We start from the raw sequence: 20,429 nt of genomic DNA on the forward strand, positions 1-20,429 counted from the left end.
TCAGTAACCTCCATATTTTCACAAAATCAATTTCAGACAGTCTGTATAAAACTAATATGAGCTTTGAAAGTAAATAAAACCATCTACAGATAATGCTCAATGCATAGCAAAGAGGAAAGAGAGAACATACTCTTAATTCGTGTACATGTACATGCATCATACGGTGAATAGTTGTATTTGTAGTTCTTATGACAAATTGATCTTGCTTGAAATGTTCTTTTAATACTTATTTCAAGAAAAATTGCATGCAGTAGACCTACAAGTAGAAAAGGCCTGTTTACGAGATCCATTGAAAGAAATAAAACACAAGGTCCTATCCCCACACTCCTCCCCCCTTCAAAAAAGTCGAAAGCTTAAAAGCAGTAAGATACACTGGTGTGTAGGCTCAATTGGTAGAGCATTCATCTCACAAGCAGAAGGTAAAGAGTTCAAGCCCCGGCTGCGTCAGACTAAAAGATGTTAAAAGATGGGAGTTGCTGCTACCCTGTTTGGTCTAGAACAACGTCGATAGATCTGGCATTGCGCAGTGGATGCCGGGCTCACGATCATTTGGGCGAAATGAATTGTCAGAGTATTTCTATTTCAGATTCTATTTCTAACAATAAAATATGGATTTTCATTTTTCAACTGTGACTTAACTTCCTTAGTAATTATTGTATCATCATTTTCATCATTATTGAAACTATTTTTTTTTCAAAGAAAGCCTACAAAACCAACCTTGTGGACAGAAGGCATCATAAGCCCTGTCATTACACTCCTCATTAGTCTTTCTACTATCACAGGTAAAACACTTGATGGCATCTGGGAAAGGTGTGGCTGTGGCAAAAAGATAAACAAGAAAACAAAAGAATACATTAACTATCAAATGCCAAAGAAGTACTTCATAATACATGTACATATAATGTGAAAGCAATAGTTGTTTTATGTTCACAACATTGCAAAAAACCACCACAATTATGTGAAATTTGTAATGATCATGGTCACACCTTTGCATGTAGAATATGACAGCTACCAAGGTACTCTATCAGAGAGTGGAAGTATGATACTATCTTCAAAGCAAATTAAGCAAGATAATAGAAAAACTAGTTTAACTCCCAAAATAATTCAGGTAAAGGAATATAAAACAATCCAAATATCTAAACGATAAATTATTGACAGAAAGATGATGTTCTTCTGATCACATAAACTCAACCAAGTTTAAGTGATCAGAAAGAGAACTTTCTGGAAGATTTTGGCAAATAACAGAGGAATTGTCCTTTCCCCTTTTGATGAATTACAATATTTAAAAAATAAATAAAATAAAGAGAATGTTCAGAGCAACAATTAAAGTGAACATACATGTATGCATCAAAATTTGAAAAGTTGATAAAATCTTCATTATCACAAAAGTTCGAAAAAGATTTATTTCAGTCACTTATCTAACAAAATATTTATTGACCTCACATTGACCATGCAATATCTCATCTAATGAAATTCCACAATTGCTCCCTGATGATCTTGAATTTTCCCTGTATCCCCTTTCAATTGAGGTCAATAAACGGTAAGTCAGTAGCCTCTCCAATGGGTCACTCTCACCATCAAGTCTCAATAGAAAACCCATTCTCCCTCAAGTAACATCAATTTCTTCTTTTATACTTCAATCCATTCATCTCTCTTTCTGGCGACGTTCATACGACACTGTCAAGTTTAAGCTTACAATTAGTTCTGAAGTTAATCCATTAGAACAACCTCTAGGAACCCAACTGTAGTCTCTCTATAGGGCCATCTGCACCAGCCAGAGTTTTCAAATTAGCGCGCTATTTCTGATCCGCCAAATTATCCCAATCTGAATCTCGAGATTATTTGTAATGGAGACGCAATTATCTGGCTAATTCGCTGGATTAATCTCAAAATTGCAATCCAAATTCAACTCGAGATTATTTATTCACAGCGTTCCACCATAATACAGCGATGCCTCGCTCGAGCACGAATCGATCTTCTAGCGATGGTGCAGACGGGGTTTCTTAAATCTCAAGATAAATCGCGAAGAGGGCAGATCGGGCTAAAATCTTGAGATTGAGCAAACTTGGGCTGGTGCAGCACTGCCTAGGGAGTCCGGGAAATACAGGATTCAGCCCGGGGGGGGGGGGGGGGGGGGGGGGGGGCACTCAAATATTTTTTGCTGGGGGTGTGCCTCACAAAACTCTGAAATGGGGGTCTAAGGAACTGACTAAAAGGGTAAAGTATGGAGTCTTGAAAACTAATACCGTGGTGTGTAAAAAACAGGGTCTACGGAACGGGATAGCGGCACTGTAGGTGTAGCGCTGTACATGCGCTAGCCATGCATGGAGTGGCTACTAGTTATTAGGTAGGGAGTTGAGAAGCCGTACGTGCATCCTCACATATGCGGTGCTCGCGTTCGACAATTTTGGCAGGGCTGGGGAACTGAGATGTCTCTTAACGGGGGTCTTGCAAGTGGGGCTGGGCGGCCTATGAACTGAACTTTTGTCATTCGGAGTATCTAGAGAACTGAAAATTAGGTCCGAAAAAGGGGATCATCAAAGCGGCACGTCCCCGCGTACCACCAATATATGTGAGTACCCCCCCACAGGGATTTAGCATTCAATGGGTTATTTTCCGGTGTCATTTTTAATATCGAACACTTTGTTACATTGTCTTTATGTGACTCTAAATTTGAGAGCAAATTTAAGTTTGCAGATGGAGCGAACCGACCAACAATAAGTGTGTTATAAATACATGTAGCTAGGCCTACATGCAGTCTTGATTGAAATATTCCTTTTGAGATAACTATTAATAATAAAGAGAATTAGCCTAATTTAATTTTTATCTATAAACTTCAGTATTTTGAGAGGAAAAGTACTTCCCTTGCTATACTAGGCAACACCATTACCATGGTATGAATGCATTGAGTACTTAGTGAATTGATGTGTGTTATCAATTCAGTGGGCCTATGTTACGAGACTACTCTGGTAAGAATGTTGGATTATGGGATAGGAACCCCGGGGGGGGGGGGGGGGGCACTCGACCAAAAAAGTAGTAGGTATGTGCTATGCCTTGGAACGGAAATTTGAGTGTAAAAATGGGGGTCCCCTCCGCGGCACATACCCACTATGCATTATATACTGAGTGCCCCCCCCCCCCTCCCGGGATAGGAACCTGGCTTGGGACCCGTAACACAAAGGTTAGCGATTGATCCTACGCTTGATTTTCACGATAGATTGTACATTGTAGTCAATGCAATCAATCGTAGAAAAATGTGTCTAAGATCATTGCTAAGCTTTGTGTTATGGGACCCAGATTTGAGTAGTTGAGTTGGTGGTATACAAGACTGGTTCATATGTTACTTTACAAACAATAAAAGTTTCATGTGAACCTCTCTCATACTCCCTGTACTTTGATTCCATTGAAGCATGTCCATAGGGTTTATTATATAAAGATTAACTTTGAAATTCAACTCTTGTGGTTGCCATTCTACTCCTTCACATATATCAATTCACAAAGTGACTAGCATATATATTTATTGGGGGAAAGTATCAAATATCAAGAGAAAATTACCTAAAAAGGAATCACTTTACTACTGTACACACTGTGTTTTATACATCTCGGACCTACATCCATGGAGAAAGGCCTATGTACTGTGTAATAATGGTTCAATTGTATTCTTAATTTTGGATTTGCATGTCATGAAGCCTACATACGAGTATGATATTTCCTTCAAAGTAAATTTATCTTTTATACACAGTGTAAATTAAAGATCGAGGTCTATAGTTAGCCCTCTGGAAAACGGAGATTAGACTCAAACTATCAGATTTTTAAAAGAGTATGACAACAGTGTAATCTTCATCACTGGAAAAAAAAAGACTCAGAAGGCGGTGCTGCACCATCCCGAGTTTGCCCAATCTCGAGATTTTAGCCTGATCGGCCCTCTTCGCAATTAATCTCGAGATTCAAGAAACCCCGTCTCCACCATCGCAAGAAGAGCGATTCCTGCTCAAGCGAGGTATCGATGCATTATGGTCTGACGCCGTCAATAAATAATCCCAAGTGCGTCTGCACCTACAAACTAGTGCGATAATTCGTAAAATAGCGCGCTATTTTCCAAATAATCCCAAGTTGACTTGAGATTGCAATCTCGAGATTAATCCTACGAACTAGCGCGATAATTGCGTCTCCATTGCAAATAATCTCGAGATTGTTCAGATCGGGATAATTTGCCGGATCAGAAATAGCGTGCTAAGTTGAAAACTCGGGATGGTGCAGACGGCCCTAGACTGTCAGACATGTAATAAAAGAGATTAGTGGTCAACTGAAAAATGTGATCACTGAATTTACATTATTAGCAATAAAGTAATAAGATCATGACAAGTGGTAGGAACTACCCTTCCATTTGTCATAAAGGAATTTGTGGTTTACTCATTAAACATCTCTTCTTTTATACCATACTTGTGTACACTAGTATGTCTGAAAAATGAATAAATCAATATACAATGTATAGACTTTAGATGCCTACATGTACATGTTCTACTTCTGTGTACATCTAGCCACCTTAAGCTTCAGAATATCCCTCTGCAAACCACAATCATTATTCTCCCAAAATAATAATCCCACTCACATCTTAAAGTATTGTTAATCAATATCTTAAATCAACAGTCTGATTAATACAATCCCAAGGAAATTCTAATATCATTGTCCAAATGAGGTCTAAATTACACCAAGTTATTGGGTCATAACACGGAGAAGGCCAATAGTTGTATCATTTTGTAATCAAGTTCTCATGTGGCATTGAGAACTACAATTAACCATTGTTCAGCCTAGATATGAGCTCGTTATTCCTTGAAATATATGCCTGGCTGAAGGCCTACATATTAGACATTCTCTCAGTTAATAGCATTCTTACATTCCACTTTCAGATTCACTTCATAAAAATATTAATAATAATTACAATGATGATAACAATAATGATACATAATAATAATAATAAATTTTATGACTATTACAATTATTTCAACAATAGCTTGATTAATATCTATAGCCCTTTTTCGCCAAAGGAAAATATTCAAAGTGCAACCATTATTACCCCAGCTTTAGCTCGAGCTACTGCAGGAGCACTCATGCATTCAAGGAATTAAATCCTGTACCCGTTCACCTCACCTGGATTGAGTGAGGCAAAATGAAGATAAATTTCTTGCTGAAGGAAAACATGCCATGGCTGGGATTCGAACTCACGTCCCTCTGACTGATAGACGAGAGTCAGACCAAAACGTGAGATGTTTGAAAGATTTAGTTCCAATATGAACACATCCCTGAACCATTTATATGTAAATGAGGAGGGTGATTCTGGGGTTTATGAGTGAGGTTAGGGGTCAAAGTTGAAGAAATGGTCCGTGAACATTACATTACCCGCATCAATCATCCCCAAATTTAGAAAGAATTTGTCAACATTCGCTGAGAGAGACAGAGAGGGAGAGATGTGCCTACATGTATGTGGAATGCAGATAAACATACATATCTTGATAGCGAAGTCCATGTTTGTTTAAGACATGTATGTGAAGTGAGAAATGGTAGACAAGACAAATATTGTAATTTCAAGTCAAATAGAGAAGTATACGTGTATGCCCAGGCCTAAATGCTTCCGATTAAAACTCATACTGTTCTCTTTTCAATTTTTAGATTTACAACAAAAGTGTCAATTTTTGTTTGAAATATTGTTGGACTTCATTAATGTCATTTATGTTTTTTTTTTTTTGGGGGGGGGGTGACATAACAAGACATAGAACATAGAAGTATGACTTTATTAATCCTCCTCATAAAAAATCTTATGAATAAAATCTAGCTGACTTGATCTTTTTAAATATGCTGTGCTGCCTTCATCAATTAAAAGACGATTCTTTCAAGGGCCCTGTAAAATAGTACAAGCAATCAAGTGATGATTGTAAACACAAATATATAGTATCCTAAATGACAAATTTCCAGTGTAGGCCAACTTCGTCTTTCCAGGTGTGACGACTGAGCATGGCGAAGGAATTTCCATCAGACATTTGTGATATTTTGATAGAGGTTGGGTCATTCCAAACAAGCTGGCAGAGCTGGGCGAGGGAGATGAGAGGATGAGGTGGAGGATCTATAAATTGCATTTTAACCTGGAAGATTCGTAAATCCAGCGATGACAGATAACGGTCATGTTAGATCACACCATCTGGTGTCTAACAGAGTGTGAAATAGAGCCAATGTCTTGACCTTGATGTCTTAAGATCTTGGGGTCTCCTTGGCAGCAGGGCAAAGCTCACAAAGTTCTGAAGAGCATGGATCCTACTACTACCATGTCCCTACTACGCTACTATTACAGAATTACAAGTCCCTGCTCGAACCACATTCAGTTCACATGAGTGGGCATATAAGTATGTAAAGAGTAATTTTGCTCATAAACTCAATTGTTGTCCTTTTATTAGGTAATATCGACTCTTGTCTATGAACTTGAATTCAAACTTCGGACATTCCAGACTTTGACATCGTTCTCACTACCGTCCTAAAACTATTTTATTGGAAACTAGTTTTTGTTTGACGTGTAATGAAAACGGTCGAAGCGGTATTGAAAGCGATGTTCCAAACCGGTTCAGAAAAACCATTTCGTGATGTAGTTTTGAAGATTGCTTTGCCTTGTTAACCTGGTTTTAGCGTGAGGACACAACCGTTCTTCGGAAAGCGATGTTTGCACATTTCGAGCGCGCTACTCCACACACTGTATGTGGATACATGTATATACGCTGCAGTTTCAAATTTTACGCAAAACATGTCACCCCACTGAGAGTGTTCCCATAGCAACAAGACCGCTTTATGTGAAGTGGTTTTAAATACCCCTTTTGGGTGATCAAATGGGAACGCTAGCAAAGCGATCTTCCAAACTGGTTTCCTGAACCGATTTGCAGTAAACCAGTTTTAGAAAGTATGAGAACGGTGTCTAAGTTTGCTTAATTCAGATTTGTGAAGCCCAAATTTTATTAGGAGAAAGCAAGAAGAAGATTTCAGGTGTCTAGTGGTAAAAGGTGCCTGACAATATATTGTATTGTATTGAAAGTCAAGGATTCATTTCCTGGCATGGCACTACCCTAGCCATTTTGTCTACATATATCATATATTTCTCCTTTCCAATTTTTCAATTTTAAAGATAAATGCCAGTTGTGGTAATTATCTCAAAATGACTTTTTACAGAATCCAATATAATGACCACCCAAGTGTGTGAATAAAAAATATGTGCCAAAGGATTCTGGAAGAAATTGTGTAATTGCTGAGAAATAAGCAAAATAAGCGCGGATTTGGGCACTTCCGTCGGGTCTTTATTCCAGCAATAATAATACACTGTCCCACGTGTGCCTATCTGTGTTGGCGATCTTCAGTGTGATCGTTTTTCAGCTTAGATTTTATGATTTCACAAAATTCAGTTTATGTAACTGCATGTACCAGATCTAGATCCACGATGATATAGTAATACTTAACCTTAGTTTTACAGATTTTCTCACGAAATCAGTGTTTTACTGCAACTACTTTCATTTAGCTTTAATACAAATCAAATGAATGAAAATATCAACATGTGCAGGTATGCATGCATAGATCTATGAATCTTGAAAGCAGTCATCATTGAGTTCAAGAGAATTCTACCTGGCATTCCTCTGTTGTTTACTGAAAGCCAGAGGTGATGAATGAAGGTAGGAGAGGACAGATCTTGAGATGGTTTTTATTCTCTTCTCATACCCCTTTCATAAACCCAATTATGCGGCTAATAGCAGCATAATTTGGTCGTAAAATCGGAGGAGGACCAGAGTTAACCGCATTATTTTGATGCTGCAATTATCCGCATAATAGCAGCATCGGGACAAGATTTTGAGATTATGAACGTATTTCCAAATAATGCGGATAATTGCCATGGTGCGGTCACAAGGTCACCCTTTTCCAACACAACCGCATCGGAGGGGGCGTGTCCAGTTGTCATGACGATTATCCGCCTTTTTCAGGACGGGCGCTCGTAAATATAATGCGGATAATTATCGGAGTTTGTGAACGCAATTTTTATTGAATTATCCGCATTACTATTAGGCGGCTAATTGGAGGATAGGTTTATGAAAGGGGTATCACATTTCATAATCCTGTGTCATAATGTTACCTAGGGTGCATTTGTGCTCCGCTTTTTTTACCATAGAATCATGATCCGAATCATCATTCAAATCATAATTCCGCAGAATCAGGGTTGCATTTTAATAGTCAAAAGTGAAAATAAAAGTCTTTCAAATGACAAACATAAAACACAGAAAAATGCCTGGCATTTGGAAAGACGTTTTTGTAGAACCACTTGTCAACCACTAACAAAAAAATTGTATAAATATCTTGCTCTTCCATGCATGGACTGCATCTCCTTGGCTGTGAGATGCAGTATACGTCACAAATCATAACTACAATATACAGTTTGATTAAAGATAAATAATACACTGTCCCACGTGCGCTTATCTGTGTTGGTGATCTTCAGTGTGAACATTGAAAGTGTGAACAATGAAAGTAGTTGCACTAAACACTGATTTCACGATAAAGTCTGTAAAACCAGGCTTTATTGTCATTATATCATCGAGGATCTAGATCTGGTACAGTTACATAAACTGAACTTTGTGAAATCTTGAAATCTATGCTGAAAAATGTTCACGCTGAAGATCACCAATACAGATAAGCGCACGTGGGACAGTGTATTATTATTGCTTTGAATGTTGGCCCGACGCTTGACCCGAATCCCATGCTTATTTGCTAATTTCTCAGCAATTACACAATTTCTTCCAGAATCCTTTGGCACATATTTTTTATTTATACAGACACTTTGGTGGTCATTTTATTGGATTCTGTACGAACTCATTTTGAAATCGTTACCACAACTGGCATTTATCTTCAAGCTTTGCCGAGACTGATAGCTGAGAAAAGGGAATAGCTAAAGTTCAAGAGAAAAAAGGAAAAAAGAAAAAAAAAACAGAAAAGGGACCTGTGTTTGGCAGCTGCACATTTGAAAAAAATAATAAGTATTTCAATGGACTTTCTTGTACAAAATTCAAGGGGGAACATGTACGCACCTTCCCGCCATATCCCCCACCCCTAACCAGATTGCTGCTGATGCATTGCAAGTGTTTAATATCACCCCAGGGGGGAGTAAAATGTATTGCTGTACACATGCGTGACCAAATTATTTCCACAGACCTACCTCTTAAACAAGTTTTATCTCAGTGTTCTGTGTGCAAAATGACCCCCTAAACAAGTTTTTCCTGGGGTTTTACTTACACAATTTGGCCCCTAAACAAGTTGTCGCCAGAATATGACCTCGGGGGAAAAAGCTTGGGGAAAAACATATACCCTAAACACGTTTGGCTAGTCTTAAAAAAAAAAGCTTTGGAAAAAAAATACCCTAAATACGTTTGACCCCGCGATTGACCATTGACCAGTCTTTCAAAACCACCCTTTTTCTTGAAATTCTGTGTTTCTGATACCCTTAATGAGTGCATGCGTGGCCCGTGTTCAAAACTGAAAAACTGAAAAACACACCTTTAAACACATTTTTTTGGTCATGCATGTGTACAGCAATATATTTGACTCCCCCCCCCCCCCCCCGGGAATATCACTTTAAAATAAGGAAGATGCAAAGCAGAGACCCTTATACAGGGAAAAGAACACCAGGAGAAAGGCTAATGTAAATCATAGAAAAGAGAAGCGGTCAGTTGGTCTAGCTGTTGCTTGAATCTCATCGGCTTTAAGGCTCAGCATTAATGCATTAGGTGACAGATATTCTAATATATATAGAGAGATATGATAGTGGAATAGATTTAGTATACTGGCTGAGGTAATCCAGAGAGATCTGATGTATTTGTTCAGCTTTTCTTTAATATAAACCATGCAAAGGCTATATATACTTCATAACGTAAAGAAAAGGGGGTACCTGATCCCCTGCAGGGTCTTCATACATGTACATGTACATGTAGGAGTGGGGTGGCTTTACTTACACTAGAAAAGAAAAAAAAATCCATACGCACAACTATAAATTTTGCTTGACTTCCTTTGCAATAGAAACTCATTTAGGCCTCCAACAAACACAAGGAAAACATTACTGATTCTTTTCTTCTGTTTTGTCCCTCACATCAAAACTTTCTCACATAATCTTTTTCTTTCAATTTTATATATTTGGCGGAGAAATGGAAAAGAAGGGGGTGGTAGGAACAGTAATTTCACAGCCAGTTTCTGAACAAATTATTCGGAACATTGAGTTTGAAGTCTTAGATTATCTATTCTGCAGAGACAAGGGGAGATATCAATAGCGAAGTGAAGGATGGGAGCTGATTCACTTAACACCAAGAAACCATGAAATAAAAAATTGCAATCAAGCGCAAAAAAACAGAGAAGGCCACACCATTTTTCACTCTTTATACAATATGCAAATATGCAATATGGTCCATATTATTATTATTAAAGTAAGTTTGATCTCTGTTAACATCAGGGGCCGTATTAACCTGTCGCAACAAATTTGCAATACCACCAGTTTAAACTGATTGAAATCCTTATATTTCATTGGCTGATGGAAATTATGTTTAAATCGGGACCCAAAATTCTTAAATACAAGCCAAGTTGATTTCAATATACTTCTAAGTTAGTACCTGTTCATGCTTCTCATGTCCCTCAAAGGCATTCATGGACACCTACCACGCATCAAAGCTAGAAGCTTGCAACTTAGATATCAGATTTCAAAGACGTCATTCACACTACAAACATTTATTTTGCCGAACAATAATATTCTTGAACTTGGGCATCACTAAATATTCTAAACTCTGCCACAATTAGATATCAGAGAATCATACTTATAAAAGTCAACATTTTTGTGTACTGCCTTTCAGTTTTAGCTTGCGCAAGTTGCTTTGTAAATGAAAATATTGTATCCACTCTCATTTGGATGTCTAACATGCTCTTGGAAACCCATGCAGGATTATGCAATGTTTTTAATGACATTTCTGTTTTTAAGATAGATGCATACTTGTACATGTATGTTCAACCTGATTACAAGAGTGAAGTGTGAATGGGGTGACTACCTCTTTGCTAAGTCTGCATTAGCAATCCTAAAATACTTCCATGCATGCATTCACAACAGGTTCAATAGTCTGTCTGAGGTATGAGAGAGGAATAAATGTCACCATTGCCCAATGACATCATATTTCAAATACTATCTACCTTTAATATGATCTAAAATGACTTAATATTAATGAGTGAAATGTGGAGCAATGTGCTCATTGCCTCACCGTAATGCTATAAACACTACAAAGGAGAAATGCAGCAAAAATTAAATCATGCCTCGTGCAAATTTTGCTACTCATTAAAAATAAAACGGCCAATTTGATTTTTCTCACCCGTACAATGTATATGAATGCCTCCTACGTATGAATTTCTAAATTCACGAAAGAACGAGAAAGTAATTTTGAGAGGCGAACTACATCTCCGTTGACCACTTGTTCACTCCTTATAGAGAGTTCCAACAAGCAGGAAGAAAAGAAAGAAAACACCTTCAGCAAACCATGGACTTACTACTCTAGTAGGTCCATGATCAAACCATGATCAATCATTGGTCTATAACGCAGGTTTCTAATTGTTCCTTCATCCATGGTGAAGTCATGGGGAATCTATCTTTTTATCGTACTCGTCAAGCCAAAAGCTTAAAGTCACCTCCCCCCATCCTTCAATACACAAAGTGTGAACGGGTCTATAATATCTCGTCTCAGCTCGGATGGACAATCCTCCGCTCATTTCCGAGCTATCTTCATGGTCAGCATCCATGGAGTCGGGTATCGGATGTCATATATTTATGACTTGTAGGCTCTTTAGACTCTGGTTACAAAATCCTAGAATATAAATCCCCATCAGCTGGCCAAAGGCTAGACATTCCTACCAGATTGACAGACCAACCACAGTCAAGTTTGCTTTAAATTCTACTCAAGTTCAAGGAAGAGTCCTGATTTTTGTCAAGTTCGCTTGTAATCAAAGAGAGATATTGATGTCTTTTATTTTTTTTCCTGAAGATATCATTCACAATTCAAGGAAGATGTATACATACAGTGGTACTAAAAAGTTAGTGAGCTCCACCAGAAAATGCACTAGCCATGCAGAGTGTTAAATGCAGACAACAACACTACCGGTATAACGTCCAGCGAGCCCAGAGAAACAAACTTGATTGAATGTAATATTTTATCACCTGACTTTACAATTAAATATCTGAAGATGGCAGAACTTGAACACTTTTAAATACATTCATTTTCTGGTGGGGTTCACTAACTTTTTAGCACCACCACCCAGGGGGGGGGGGGGGGGCCACTTACATTGACGAGTGGATACCATGCGCGACCCCAAAAACACGTAAAAAGGATATCTTTTTCAAGATAGGACACGTTACGTACGTAACGTGATAAGGGTGTCAAAAACACAAAAATAAGGAAAAAAGGGTATCTATTTCGCGAGGAAAAATATGTGTTTAGGGTTAAATTTGTGGAGATGATAAAACAAAATTAAAACGTTGTATGAAGGATGTCCTTTTTGCCCCAAAACTACGTGTTTAGAGTCCGATTTGCGCGAGGTGAGGAAGGTGGGGCCGTTCTAAACCAAATGGGGTGTATAAAAGGCAAAACCGAGGACCGATCGACGGACCCATGACACAACAATAAAATATCGCTGTACTTGTTTAGGGGTTCATTTCGGGGAATACTTACCAAGAGTATCGTTTCGTTTCCAATACTCGTTAAGGGTAGGGTTTCAGACGCCAATACTTGTTAAGGGGTGCATTTTCAGAATAAGGAAAATACGTGTTTAGGGTGCTTTTCGAGACCCCATGGTCGCGCATGGTATCCACTCGTCAATGGAAGTGGCCCCCCCCCCCCCCCCCCGGGACCACCACTGTATACTGTGTTTTAAATCAAATGTTTATTAAAGGCTAAGATTCACAAACAAGAATCCCATATATGTAAGAAAAGAAAATGTTTAAAAGCACACTGTGTTCCCCTGTTTTTAAACTAATCTGCAATGTATTCATAAATCTTGTATTAACTGAGGAAAAAGGCCAACCTTTCAGCATATATGCAATTTCAGGCTGCTAAGTGTAGTTTAGATGGGGTACCCAAATAATTTGTGAAGGACATGAATAGCAAAGTCTAACAGATCTATGCATTTTCGGCTGCAAAAGTTTGCCAAACGTATGAAAGCTTTGGCAATCACTCGTGGTGTAGGTTGGGGGGGGGGGGGTCGGGAAGGCATAGCCACTGGACAGTGGACAGCATCTACAGCTGCACAAGAAAAAAAAACATGGAAAAGAGGGTGTTTTTCACGGATAGATGCGGAACTTGAATAGTGTCAAACACGCCAAAACAAGAAAAAATACCGATGGCCTAAAACATGTATCTACATGTATTAGACTACATATGTAATTTGCAAATATGGGACATATGGACAAAATTTCCAATTTAGAGTGTGCAAATCTTGAACACCTCCAGGGACATCTTCACAAAATCTGCATAAAGAGTTTCATTGCGGCCTGCCCTAGGATCCGTATTTTGGGTGCATTTCTTGCAGATGGTGTCAACTCTTCAATTGCAGTGACCCCATCCCAATATTGGCTTTAGTTTCCTGCAACATCTCAGAATTTGGAGTTTGCCACTTGCCAACATTTCCACCGTTCACAAATTGATCACGTTGATTGTACTTGCATACATTCGTAATTCCGAAGCTTCGTTATTCCGAAGGTTCGGATATTCCGAAGGTTCATTATTCCGAAGGTTCGTATTTCCGACGGTTCGTAATTCCGAAGGTTCGTTAGTCCGAAAACGAAATGAGGTTCGTAATTCCGAAGGTTCGTTAATTCGAAAACGAAATGAGGTTCATAATTCCGAAGGTTCGTTAGTCCGAAATCTAATGATTAACGAGCCTAATTTCGTTTTCGGACTAACGAACCTTCGGAACAACGAACCTTATTTCGTTTTCGGATTAACGAACCTTGGGAACAACGAACCTTATTTCGTTTTCGGATTAACGAACATCGAGGTATAGGCATTTTACGTGTTTTGGAATTACGAACATTCGGAATTACGAAGTGTAACCGATTGTACTTACTGTCATCATATGAGAAGATAAGAGGTGGATCGGTGGGCAAGCCATGAAGACCGATGATACCAAGGAGGAAGATGATCAATGAGAACCAATGAAGGTGACCCGCTGCCAGGATCATCACTGGAAGCATGATGGGAAGGTTCTACCCTCTCGCTTGGCAAGATGTCTGGTTGTATAGATGATGACAATCTGCAGTCTGAAGCAGTTTTTTATAAGAGAAATAATGAAAGATTTTTCATGTTGAAAATAATATAATGATGCTTTATTTCAAGGGCACAGGCCAAGGAGAACTGATGTCAGAATTGTTGTGCTGAAACTAAGAAATGCTTGTCTAGTAATACTCCCCTCCCCATTTTTTATTCATTACCAAATTTGAATAAAAGAGTGACTTGATCAAATGAATGGTTCTGAAAGTCAAAGCCACTGAATGGTTCTGAAAGTGGGAATAACATTCAGATGGTAATTTCTACACTTTTATGGAGAATTATTGACGGAGTGTGGGTGTTGGGGGGGAGGATGCATCAGCCCTGATATATTTTAACCCAAATGTACAGTGCCGATATTGTTTTTTTTCACCTTCAGCATTTAAGTTAAGAAAATAATTTGAGACTATAGCAGCTAGCCACTGATGTGCTGTAATTACTTTATAATAAATTACGTTCTGACATCTGAACATTCACCTTTATCTTACAAGTCGATTATACACTTTTCATTTCCTTCTGTACTAACTTTGCATATTCCTGCAATCAAACTGAATATACATATGGGCCAACTTTAACTCAATTAATGAAAAATAAGGATGTTCATACAGAACCCAGATGTCCATGTAAGCCCATTGCAGTATTAAAAGAAGAGTCAGTTTGTCAATAAATAGGCCTTCATGTACATGCATATCCTAAATTAGATTACAATTCTTGGAGCTGAATCAGATGCACAATGCCCAATTCTCGCTACCCCAAATAGGAACAAAAACCTCATAATGCGCGAGACGAGATAATTTTCACTCCGTCGGGTCGTCATCACCACTTCCGGTTCAGAGTCATGCTCGCGCGAGGTTCGCGATACTGAGTTGTCCACCACGCTGAAATCGATGCCAATCAGCGTAATATGTACAGATTATAATACTTTTTATTCAATTTGGTCAGTTTTGATTCCATTTGAATTATAAATAAAAATGAAAAATATATTTCACGTGAAAATAATTTTTATTCATGTTTTTATTTGGTTATTATAACAGGGCTCCACACTAACCCATTTTTTCTACTGGTCCAACCTATTCATGTCGGACCAGTAGATACCCAGTTTTTCAAATTTTTACTGGTCCGAACCTAAAACCTACTGGTCCCAAAAGATAAAGAAAACATTAAAAAAAGGCGCAAGTTTATTTTTCTAGCCTTTCGTTACCCCCCCCCCAAAATAAAATGAAGGAATGAAGGACAAAAAGAAAGCAAGACAGAAACGAAGAAAGAAAGAAAGAAAGAAAAGAATAAAAGAAAGGAAGGAAGAAAAAAAGAAAAGGTAAAGAAAGGATAAATGTGAAGGAAGGAAAAAAAGAAAGAACTAAAGGAAAGGAAGGAAGGAATAAAGAAGGAACAAAAATAAAGAAAGAAAGAAAGAAAGAAAGAAAGAAAGAAAGAAAGAAAGAAAAGAAAAAAAAGAAATGAAGGAAAGAAATGAAGCAAGCAATACAGAAAGAAAGAACAAATCCAGTAAGTAGTAATGGAAAGAAAGGAGAAGCAATAAAAAAGAAAGGGTAAAAGGAGAGATGGAAAGAAGGACAAAATAAAGAAAGAGAGGAAGGAAGGATTGAAAGAAAGAAGAAAGGAATTAAGGAAGAAATAAAGGAAAGGTAAAATGATAGATAGAAGGAAAGAAATAAAGGGAGGGAAGGAAAGAAGCAAGCAATATAAAAAAAAAAGAAAAGAGAAAAGAATAGATGAAAGGAAGAAAGGAAGAAAAAAAGAAAGACTGAGAGACAAAAAAAGGAAGGAATGAAATAATAAAGGAGAGAAAGGAAGCAAGCAGTCAAAAAAAAGAAAGGAAAGGTAAAAGGATAGATTTAACAAAGGGAAAAAGGAAAGAACAAGACATATATAAGAAAGGAAGGAATGAATGTAAGAAAGAGAGAAAGGGTCGGAAGAAGGAAGAAATAAAAAACAACAAGAAAGGGTAAATAAATGATGGATGGAAGGAAGAAAGAAACAAAGAAAGTAACAAAGAATGAAGGAAAGCAAAGGGTAAAAAGAAGGAAAGAAAGGAATGAGAGAAGAGATGAATATAGGATGGATGGACTCAAGAATTAAAGAAAGAAAAATATCAAAAAGAAAGAAAGGAAGGAAGGAAGGAAGGAAGGAAGGAAGGAAGGAAGGAAGGAAGGAAGGAAGGAAGGAAGGAAGAAAGGAAGAAAGAAAGAAAGGAAGAAAGAAAGAAAGAAAGAAAGAAAGAAAGAGAAAAAAGAAATAGAGAAAAATATTTTTAAAAGGAAAGAAAGAACAAATTAAAGAAAAAAGGGAAATTAAAAAAGAAAGACAGTAACAAAAAAATTGAAAGAAAAGAGGGAAGAAACAAAGAAAGATGGAAAAGAAAGATAGGAAGAAAACAGAGGAACAAAGCTAAAACTATCATCAAATAATTTATCAGTTTCTTTTTGGCTAAATTAAAATAGCTACGAAAGAAAGTCAGAAACCAAGTGTATCAACACACACATAAATGCATATGTGGGGCTATTATGTATTCAGAAGATATCACCCGAAACCCGATCTGTTTGAACCAAAACAGAAGTGAAAATTTCTCCTTTTACTGCTTACAAATGACAGAGTTACTCCAATTTTTAGGAAATATGGACTTATAAGAGCCTTTCATGAGTATGAACCGTGAATTTTTACAGTTCTGTGAGAGATTTCTGCCAGAGTTTAGCCAAGCTTCGTTCGCGCAGCCAGTAGAGAATTTACCACGTGGGTTGTGTGGCTGGCTAAATGACACTGTATGCTACTCTAGTGTGTGTATTCTGTGTGTGAATGACAGAATTTAACGGGGGGAAATAGTTTGCAGTGAATTTGACCATTTCTGGAAAAGTTATTGGCCCAACAGTGGATTTTATTAGTGGTCATGTCGGACCCTTAAATCTTGCTATTTTTGGAAAAATTACTTGCCCGAAAATGATATTTTTTACTGGTCATGTCGGACCAGTAAATCTTCCTATTTCTGAAAATCTACTGGCCCGACAGCGATTTTTACCGGTCTGGGACCGTCGGACCGCCGCTAGTGTCGAGCCCTGGGTTATAACAAAATTAAACAAAAAATGAATATCTTAAAATTTTGCATTTAGCGACCGGCCTGACATCACGATCGTATTCGACTAGACGCTAAATATATACAGCATTCATTCCGTTCAATTTGTTGTCGACCACAAAATGGATAAAAAATCAGTTTCGGAACTTAAAAAAATCTTAACTGACAGAGGAATACCTTGCAATGGAATGCTTCGGGCAGAATTAGTGACTTAAAGGAGAATGAAACTCTTGGAGCAAGTTAGCTTTTGTGAAAGCAGAAAAATCAAAGAATAAGATCAACAAAACTTTGAGTAAAATAGGACTAGCAATAAAAGAGTTATGAGCATTTGAATGTCGAGATCACTAATGCTATGGAGATCCTCCCATTGGCAATGCGACCAAGATCTGTGATGTCACACACGTACAATTCTCCCACTTTGACACTGAAAATATACCCCAAAACATCTCTTTTTGCTCATTCTAATCATATGACAAACGATTCATCAATGATATAATGTTGTGAAACCTCTGTACTTGTCATCTCATAAAGAGAACACCTCACCTTGTGATAGACTATATAAAAGTGAGAATATAAGTGAAATAAGTACTAAAGTAATGAAGGAGTTGTACGTGTGTGATATCACAGATCTTGGTCGCATTGCCGTTGGGAGGATCTACATGGCACTAGTGATCTCAATATTCGAATGCTCATAACTTTCTTATTATTCATTCAATCTTCCTCAAACTTTCAACAATATGTTTCTTTGATTTTTCTCTTTGATATGGATTCAGCTGGTTTTAAGGGTTTCATTCTCCTTTAATTAAGCAGAAAAGGCCGTTAAACTGTATCGTGAAAGAGAGGGTTGTGATCACGAACTTTCCGAGCGAAAGCAAAGTTGTGTTGTGCATGACGGCACTGTTGATCTGAATGGCAAAACAGTGCATTGGACTTCTGAACAGGAAGTTGTTATACCGAAAAGCTATCCCATAATGCAATGCGCGTTACAGGGATTTTCCCGGATCTCGGGGAAATCGCTATTTGGGGTAGCGAGAATTGATTTCATAGCAACACAAGGATCAGGAGAGTTTTCACACGAGAGCAAACTGAAATTGCAATGATCAATTTTTGTTACAATGTACAGCACCAATGATCGCTCTAATAATTTGTCTTGTGTGAATAAATTAAGAACTAATTACCTACACAAATAGTGAGAATCGAATCTCATTGACATAATATATTTCAAATAAAAGTATTGGTGCTACAAATTTGTAATCAAACTTCTTTTAATACTATTTTCAGGCATATATTTGCTTGTATAGGGTGATGGTTGAAGTGTGTAATACATGTAGCCTCCTGAGTATTCAAGAAAGAATAGTTCGATTGTTTTGTTTATCAACATAACCAAAATTTATTTCTTATACAAGTACACATATAGTAAATTTTGTTGAGAAATCCCAAAAATTATTCATAACCTAAACAGGTACAATTATTATGAAAGTCCCAATGTATACTTACAGTATCGTCCAGTTGTTTTGCGTAATGGGAGTACCTCTATGATGGCGTTGAGACATACATCATGACCTCAAAGTATCCACTAATATCTGTATGCACAAAACAACATCAAGATAATATTATATTGATTAATATGACGATGAAAATACAAAATACTAGGAATACAAATGTGCGATGGGATTTGGGAGATTGTATGTTTTGATGAACGTCAGTGGAGATATCACTTTTGAAAAAGCCTGAATTAGAAATTAGAAGTACAGCTTTACAGGTACTTGCAACCAACTGTAATAAAAAAAAACACATTTTGGTAAAAATGAATATTTTTTTTTACAAACATAATTGAAATGATTTTTTGGGGCAATTGGGGGGGTCAGTCAAATATTTCTGCGTACTCAAAACGTAAACATTAATACATCGGGGATATACATTCAGTTCAACAAATAAATTGTTGCTCCAATTTTTAAAACAAATTTGTATAGATAAATATTTTCATACATTTGGATGAAATATATTTGTGTGCATTGATGGAAGAATAGCTTTATTTTAAACAATTATCATTTCATTTCAACCTCTGAGCAAAATACATGTAACACCCAAAAGGGTGTGCATGTACTTTGCGAAACAACAATCATCATTTCACAGCATTCATAATAGCACGCAGGTGTGTGTCAGCAATAAGTCCAAACAGACAGCAATACAGCACTAAAGATAACATTCATTAACAATAGTCACAGATTGACAACACCGTCCTGATATTACAACCGCAATCGGCCATACTCGTATTCCATTATTGAATCCCAGCGTCACATTTGTCGCATCTTTCACGGTCCCTTAAACCCAAATTATTTCCCCTCCTTCCTTTATTATTGGCTCTGCACCACGGGGGTAATTTATGATCGTTGTTATCACCGGGTATTCTTTCGTCGCTTAAAAGGGTTCGTCATTGTGCATCAAGGTTGTCGTTTTCTGGCTAATTTAGTATGACAATTTGTAAGGTGTGAGGAAGCATGTCTGCACGACTGGTGGGCTTTTTTATAGATAGAAATTGAGTCCCTCAACAAAACAGAAGAATAAACAGAAAACAAACTGATAGTATTGGTAAATCAAGTATAACCTTTCAAACTAAAAAACAAATTGTCACTTCTCCTTTTGCCATCACCAATAGACCTCATTGGACACCTCCGACTTGCAATGATGAAAGATCAAATAACTTGTAAAACCTTTCAATTTCGGTATGCTTGACCAGAACTTGTTTTCTCATATATGAGGTCTGTCAATATACAGGTATCATTGATTTCTTTAAAAAAAGTTAAGATTTTTACTTCATTAATAAACTGAAAATGAACTTCCTGTAAAATGTGTCAACTAGACTTTATGAACTGCTATTGCTGACAAGCCTCGGTAAAGCAGTCTGTTTACTTGTTTTCAAGAACACATTATTCTGATCATATTTTGAATTAGAAATGGAAATTGCATCAATTTCAGAT

At 37.4% G+C, this 20,429-nt stretch overlaps 1 protein-coding gene across 3 annotated transcripts in view; it reads right to left on the reverse strand.

Annotated features, from left to right (window-relative positions):
- The window catches only part of LOC129274766 (ly6/PLAUR domain-containing protein 6-like), a 31,735-nt gene that overhangs the window by 6,036 nt on the left and 5,270 nt on the right, over positions 1-20,429 (reverse strand). For all 3 annotated transcript variants that reach the window (XM_064108542.1, XM_064108543.1, XM_064108541.1), the window contains exons 2-4: positions 18,946-19,031; positions 14,161-14,353; positions 718-816 (exon numbers count right to left, since the gene is read on the reverse strand). In XM_064108542.1, coding sequence (XP_063964612.1) covers positions 718-816; positions 14,161-14,287 — 226 coding nt within the window. In that variant the 5' untranslated portion in view covers positions 14,288-14,353; positions 18,946-19,031. The remainder of the gene's footprint in view (positions 1-717; positions 817-14,160; positions 14,354-18,945; positions 19,032-20,429) is intronic.

The sequence above is a fragment of the Lytechinus pictus genome, chromosome 13 (assembly GCF_037042905.1).
Source record: "Lytechinus pictus isolate F3 Inbred chromosome 13, Lp3.0, whole genome shotgun sequence".
Taxonomy (NCBI): Eukaryota; Metazoa; Echinodermata; class Echinoidea; order Temnopleuroida; family Toxopneustidae; genus Lytechinus; species Lytechinus pictus.